General features: G+C 47.8%; 1 protein-coding gene across 1 annotated transcript; it reads right to left on the bottom strand.

The window, feature by feature from the left end:
- Positions 1–724: 724 nt before the first annotated feature.
- LOC112077354 (basic salivary proline-rich protein 3-like) lies at positions 725–1,726 on the bottom strand (the record flags this gene model as incomplete). The annotated part of the gene is made up of 1 exon (XM_024143871.1): positions 725–1,726. A coding segment is annotated over one exon (1,002 nt), but the record flags the coding sequence as incomplete, so codon positions are not given.
- Positions 1,727–7,792: the final 6,066 nt, after the last annotated feature.

Genomic DNA, 7,792 nt, shown 5'->3' with positions numbered 1-7,792 from the left:
TCTTGACTCAATGTTCTGTATCTCCTTGCAAGACTTCTCTGTGTAACTCAGTCAACACACAGATCTTCTCTGTGTAACTCAGTCAACACACAGATCTTCTCTGTGTAACTCAGTCAACACACAGATCTTCTTGACTCAATGTGTCTGTATCTCCTTGCAGAAGTCCCATCTCCAGACCAGTGCTATGTAACTTGACAACAACACAGGGCCTCAGACACACACAGATAAATAACACAGATAAATTAAACCATTCAATTGAAGGTAAAGTGGACACTCACATCACCCCCTACGTCAGTATTTGGCTATAAGACAGACAGTTAGTTAGTCCAGCGTTTCTTCTTCGTTTCAGAACCATCGTCTCGTTGTATTCACAACAGTAGGAAGGATCTTGTCTGACATGCGTGAAAATGCGTTTTGTTAAATCCGTCTTCTACTCTCCTTTCTCTCAATGCTACATCTCTCTTTTCCCTCCCAACTCGCTCTCCTCTCTTCGTCTGACGTGGCTACAGATGGACGACAAAGGCTGGAACGGACAAAAGACGGCTTTTAACGAAACTCCAACAAACAGTGAGTATCCTCCTCCTTCATTCCCTCTCTCCCTCCTGCAGGTGGTTGAGCCTCAGTGATGGCTCTCTGTTTAATCTCAGTGACTGGAGAATGGGGGGGTGACTGTCAGCTCAATGTGCAGTGTGTCTGTGTGGGGAGCCTGCAAATACAGCTCTATTCACCCAGGGCTTATAGACCTGCCTGGTGAGGTCCTCCCTCTCCCTGGGGGCCTGCCTGGTGAGGAACTGCCTCTCTCTGGGGGCCTGCCTGGTGAGGAACTGCCTCTCTCTGGGGGCCTGCCTGGTGAGGAACTGCCTTGCTCTCTGCGGCCTGCCTCTGGTTGGAGGAAACTGCTCTCCCTGGGGGCCTGCCTGGTGAGGAACTGCCTCTCTCTGGGGCCTGCCTGGTGAGGAACTGCCTCTCTCTGGGGCCTGCCTGGTGCAGGAACTGCCTCTCTCTGGGGGCCTGCCTGGTGAGGTCCTGCCTCTCTCTGGGGGCCTGCCTGGTGAGGAACTGCCTCTCCCTGGGGGCCTGCCTGGTGAGGAACTGCCTCTCTCTGGGGGCCTGCCTGGTGAGGTCCTGCCTCTCCCTGGGGGCCTGCCTGGTGAGGTCTCCCTCTCCCTGGGGGCCTGCCTGGTGAGGTCCTCCCTCTCTCCTGGGGGCTGCCTGGTGAGGACTGCCTCTCCCTGGGGGCCTGCCTGGTGAGGTCCTGCCTCTCCCTGGAGGCCTGCCTGGTGAGGTCCTCCTCCCCTGGGGGCCTGCCTGGTGAGGTCCTGCCTCTCCCTGGGGCCTGCTGGTGAGGTCCTGCTCTCCCTGGGGCCTGCCTGGTGAGGTCCTCCCTCTCCCTGGGGGCTTGCCTGGTGAGGAACTGCCTCTCCTGGGGGCCTGCCTGGTGAGGACTGCCTCTCCTGGGGGCCTGCCTGGTCAGGTCCTGCTCTCCCTGGGGGCCGTGCCTGGTGAGGTCCTCCTCTCCCTGGGGGCCTGCCTGGTGAGGTCCTGCCTCTCTTGGGGCCTGCCTGGTGAGGAACTGCTCTCCCTGGGGCTGCCTGGTGAGGTCATCGGCTCTCCCCTGGGGGCTGCCTGGTGAGGAACTGTCTCTCTGGGGGCCTGCCTGGTGAGGTCCTGCCTCTCCTGTGAAGTCCCCTCCCCACCCACAGGCTTCCTGTGCATGGATGTAACCCTTCACTCACGATTAAGACACACACACACATAATTAAATCCTCACACACACACACACCACATACATACAAATGAAGTAACAGTCTGAATGTGTGTGATCGGTGTTAGGCTTTAGTATAGTTGTGTGGTTGTGTTAGTAAGTAAATATGTCTCTGAGAATGTGTTTGTTGGGTAATTGAATGCCTGTGTACTGTTTACTCCTGACTAATGGAGGCTCTGGCAGTAGGACGCCCTCTTCTAACTGTCATTACTCCTGACTAATGGGGCTCTGGGCAGTAGGACGCTCAAACTAACTGTCATTACTCCTGACTAATGGAGGCTCTGGGCAGTAGGACGACTCAAACTAACTGTCATTACTCCTGACTAATGGAGCTCTGGGCAGTAGGACGCCCTCTTCTAACTGTCATTACTCCTGACTAATGGAGGCTCTGGGCAGTAGGACGACTCAAACAACTGTCATTACTCCTGACTAATGGAGGCTCTGGGCAGTAGGACGACTCAAACTACCTGTCATTACTTCCTGACTAATGGAGGCTCTGGGCAGTAGGACGACTCAAACTAACTGTCATTACTCCTGACCTAATGGAGGCTCTGGGCAGTAGGACGACTCAAACTAACTGTCATTACTCCTGACTAATGGAGGCTCTGGGCAGTAGGACGCCCTCTTCTAACTGTCATTACTCCTGACTAATGGAGGCTCTGGGCAGTAGGACGACTCAACTAACTGTCATTACTCCTGACTAATGGAGGCTCTGGGCAGTAGGACGACTCAAACTAACTGTCATTACTCCTGACTAATGGAGGCTCTGGGCAGTAGGACGCCCTCTCTAACTGTCATTACTCCTGACTAATGGAGGCTCTGGGCAGTAGGACGTCTCAAACTAACTGTCATTTACTCCTGACTAATGGAGGCTCTGGGCAAGTAGGACGCCCTCTTCTAACTGTCATTCATCCTGACTAATGGAGGCTCTGGGCAGTAGGACGACTCAACGAACTGTCATTACTCCTGACTATGGAGGCTCTGGCAGTAGGACGCCCTCTTCTAACTGTCATTACTCCTGACTAATGGAGCCTCTGGGCAGTAGGACGACTCAAAACTAACTGTCATTACTCCTGACTAATGGAGGCTCTGGGCAGTAGGACGACTCAAACTTACTGTCATTACTCCTGACTAATGGAGGCTCTGGGCAGTAGGACGACTCAAACTAACTGTCATTACTCCTGACCAATGGAGGCTCTGGGCAGTAGGACGCCCTCTTCTAACTGTCATTACTCCTGACTAATGGAGGATCTGGGCAGTAGGACGACTCAAACTAACTGTCATTACTCCTGACTAATGGAGGCTCTGGGCAGTAGGAGGACTCAAACGAACTGTCATTACTCCTGCCTAATGGAGGCTCTGGGCAGTAGGACGCCCTCTTCTAACTGTCATTACTCCTGACTAATGGAGGCTCTGGGCAGTAGGACGCTCCAACTAACTGTCATTATCCTGACTAATGGAGGATCTGGGCAGTAGGACGTCATCTTCTAACTGTCATTACTCCTGACTAATGGAGGCTCTGGCAGTAGGACGACTCAAACTAACTGTCATTACTCCTGACTAATGGAGGCTCTGGCAGTAGGAGACTCAAACTACAGGACAATTTGTCTGTAAGAGGAATGTTGCTTTCTCAAAAAGGGACAACAAAGGAATGTAACAACAGTATTATATTGCAAGTTTACTTATTTTAATATCCATCAATGTATTTCTAAAGCCCTTTTTACATCAGCTGATGTCACAAAGTGCTGTACAGAAACCCAGCCTAAAACCCCAAACAGCAAGCAATGCAGAAGCACGGTGGCTAGAAAAAACTCTCCAAGAAAGGCAAGAACCTAAGAAGAAATCTAGAGAGAACCAGGCTGTGAGTGGTGGCCAGTCCTCTTTTGGCTGTGCCGGGTGGAGATTATAAGAGTACATGTTCATTAGGCCAGATTGTTTTCAAGATGTTCAAAAGTTATAGATGACCAGCAGGGTCAAATAATATTCCCTGAGGTTGTAAAGGGTGCATCAGGTCAGCACCTCAGGAGTAAATGTCAGTTGGCTTTTCATAGCCGAGCATTCAGACGTCGAATATAACATGACATAATATTATATAATATAACATTCTGTAATATAACATTATATATATAATAATATGTATTAATATATATACATGTGATATAATATTCTGTAATATAACATTAATGTAATGTAATATAGCATATGTAATATAAATAAATATGTATTATAATTAACATTATATAATATAACCTTATATAATATAACATTATGTATATAACAGAAGTGATTGTTGCATACCAACACCAGTGATTTTTCTAAACAGAAAATATTAAAGCAGAACTGTAATCATGTTTCCATCCACAGTTAGTAAAGTCATACCGAATAAATAAATAAAAATGACGACAGCTGTGATGGAAACAGGAAGTTTCGTTACTATTTTATACAAGGCCGACAAGATCATTTGTTCGTTTCGACATGGGGGGATGTTTTTGTGTTGGTAAAATGTATGACGCGAGAAATGTCGTTGGAAACGCCTTTATGCGGAAATATAGAGTTAATAACCATCATATAGAAGTAAACTTGGAGTTAAGTGATGACATGGTGTGTGGTCCTCCATTATAACTGGGAAACCATGCAGTTTATGATGCTACAGATGAAATATATGATGATGATGTCCTAGCCGTGCTGAATCCTGGCTTAGGAAGGCCACCAAAAATTCAGAAATTTCCATCCCCAACTAAAACATTTTCCGTCAAGATAGAACTGCTAAAGGGGGCGGAGCTGCATTCTACTGCAGAGATAGCCTGCAGAGTATGTCATACTATCCAGGTCTGTACCCAAACAGTTCGAGCTTCTACTTTAAAGATCCATCTCTCAAGAAATTAGTCCCTCACTGTTGCCGCTTGTTATAGACCCCCCTCAGCTCCCAGCTGTGCCCTGGACACCTGCCTGGACACCATATGTGAATTGATTGCCCCCATCTATCGTCAGAGTTAGTTCTGCTAGGTAACCTAAACTGGGATATGCTTAACACCCTGGCCGTCCTACAATCTAAGCTAGATGCCCTCAATCTCACACAAATTACTCAATGAACCTACCAGGTACAACCCTAATCCGTAACCATGGGCACCCTCATAGATATCATCCTGACAACCTGCCCTCTAAATACACCTCTGCTGTCTTCAACCAGGATCTCAGCGATCACTTGCCTCATTGCCTGTTGTCCGTAAATGGGTCCGCGGTCAAACGACCACCCCTCATAAGTCAAACGCTCCCTAAAACACTTCTGCGAGCAGGCCTTTCTAAGACCTGGCCCGGGTATCCTGGCGCGGTATCCTGTAAGGATATTGACCTCATCCCGTCAGGAGAGGATGCCTGGTTGTTCTCTAAAAGTGCTTTCCTCACCATATTAATTAGCATGCCCCATTCAAAAAATGTAGAACTAAGAACAGATATAGCCCTCGGTTCACTCCAGACTTGACTGCCCTTGACCAGCACAAAAACACCCTGTGCATTAGCTTCGAATAGTCCCCGCGATATGCAAATTTTCAGTGAAGTCAGGAACCAATACCCACAATCAAGTCAGTTAGGAAATTTGCATCCTGCAGCACTAAAACGTTTTGGGACCTGTAAAGTCCATGGAGAACAAGAGCACCTCCTCCCAGCTGTCCACTGCACTGAGACTAGGAAAACACTGTCACCACTGATAAATCCACATAATCGAGAAATTTCATGTCTACCCCAACACCGGCCAACAGCTCTGCATCCCCCGCAGCAACTGACCGGAAGTCCCCCCCGCTCCTCCTTCACCCAAATCCAGACAGCTGATGTACTGAAAAGTGCTGCAAAATCTGGATCCCTACAAATCAGCCGGGCTAGACAATCTGGATCCCTACAAATCAGCCGGGCTAGACAATCTGGATCCCTACAATCAGCGGCTAGACAATCTGGACCCCTACAAATCAGCCGGGCTAGACAATCTGGATCCCTACAAATCAGCCGGGCTAGACAATCTGGATCCCTACAAATCAGCCGGGCTAGACAATCTGGATCCCTAAAATCAGCCGGGCTAGACAATCTGGATCCCTACAATCAGCGGGCTAGACAATCTGGACCCTCTCTTCCTGAAATTATCCGCCACCATTGTTGCAACCCCTATTACTAGTGTGTTCAACCTCTCTTTCGTATATCGTCTGAGATTCCTAAAGATTGGATAGCTGCTGTGGTCATCCCCCTCTTCAAAGGGGGAGACACTCTAGACCCAAACTGCTACAGACCTATTCTATCCTACCCTGCCTTTCTAGAGTCTTCGAAAGCCAAGTTAACAAACAGATCACGACCATTTCGAATCCCACCGTACCTTCTCCGCTATGCAATCTGGTTTCTGAGCTGGTCATGGGTGCACCTCAGCACGCTCAAGGTCCTAAACGATATCATAACCGCCGTCGTAAAATACAGTTCTGTGCAGCCATCTTCATCGACCTGGCCAAGGCTTTCGACTCTGTCAATCACCGTATTCTTATCGGCAGACTCAACAGCCTTGGTTTCCTCTAATGACTGCCTCGCCTGGTTCACTAACTACTTCTCAGATAGAGTTCAGTGTGTCAAATCAGAGGGCCTGTTGCCGGACCTCTGGCAGTCTCTATGGGGATGCCACAGGGTTCAATTCTCGGGCCGACTCTTTTCTCTGTATATATCAGTGATGTCGCTCTTGCTGCTGGTGATTCTCTGATCCACCTCTACGCAGACGATAAAATTCTGTATACATCTGGCCCTTCTTTGGACACTGTGTTAACTAACCTCCAGACAAGCTTCAACGCCAATACAACTCTCCTTCTGTGGCTTCCAACTGCTCTTAAATGCTAGTAAAACGAATGGGATGCTCATCAACCGATCGCTGCCCGCACCACGCCCCGACTAGCATCACTACTCTGGACGGTTCTGACTTAGAATATGTGGACTATAAATACCTATGTGTCTAGTTAGGCTGTAAACTCTCTTTCCAGACTCACATTAAGCATCTTCAATCCAAAGTTAAATCTAGAATCGGCTTCCTATTTCGCAACAAAGCATCCTTCACTCACTGCTGCCAAACTTACCCTCGTAAAACTGACTATCCTACCGATCCTTGACTTGGGCGATGTCATTTACAAAATAGCCTCCAAACACTCCTACTCAGCAAATTGGATGCAGTCTATCACAGTGTCATCCGTTTGTCACCCAAGCCCATATATTACCCACCACTGCGACCTGTATGCTGTCCGTTGGCTGGTCCTCGCTACATATTCGTTGCCAAACCCACTGGCTCCAGGTCATCTATAAGTCTTTGCTAGGTAAAGCCCCGCCTTATCTCAGCTCACTGGTCATCCCCAGAGCCAACACTTCCTTTGGCCGCCTTTCCTTACAGTTCTCTGCTGCCAATGACTGGAACGATTTTGTAAAAATCACTGAAGTTGGAGACTTATATCTCCCTCACTAACTTTAAGCGTCAGCTGTCAGGGCAGCTTACCGATCGCTGCAGCTGTACACAGCCATCTGTAAATAGCCATCCAACAACTACCTACTCATCCCACATATTTATTTTAGTTTTTCTGCTCATTTGCACAGCAGTATTTCTACTTGCACATCCTCATCTGCACATCTATCACTCCAGGGTAAATTGCTAATTGTAATTACTGTAATTACACCACTATTGGCCTATTTATTGCCGTACCTCCTTACTAATTTGCACACACTGTAATACAGATTTGTTTATTGTGTTATTGACTGTACATTGTTGTTTATTCCATGTGTAACTCTGTGTTGTTGTTTGTGTCTCACTGCTTTGCTTTATCTTGGCCAGGTCGCAGTTGTAATGAGAACTTGTTCTCAACTGGCCTACTGGTTAAATAAAGGTGAAATAAATGTAAATAAATTTTACAGGGTGGTGAAGAGCACGGTGATGAGCTCAATGCTCCTTTCAACATAAATATTGAGGGTCTTATTCTGGTGACATGATCGATGCTCGACTGCAGTTCACAAATTAAA

Source organism: Salvelinus sp. IW2-2015, unplaced genomic scaffold (assembly GCF_002910315.2).
Source record: "Salvelinus sp. IW2-2015 unplaced genomic scaffold, ASM291031v2 Un_scaffold4477, whole genome shotgun sequence".
NCBI classification, from domain to species: Eukaryota; Metazoa; Chordata; class Actinopteri; order Salmoniformes; family Salmonidae; genus Salvelinus; species Salvelinus sp. IW2-2015.
The sequence above is the reverse complement of the archived record's forward strand: the minus strand, read 5'-3'. Positions and strand labels throughout refer to the sequence as shown.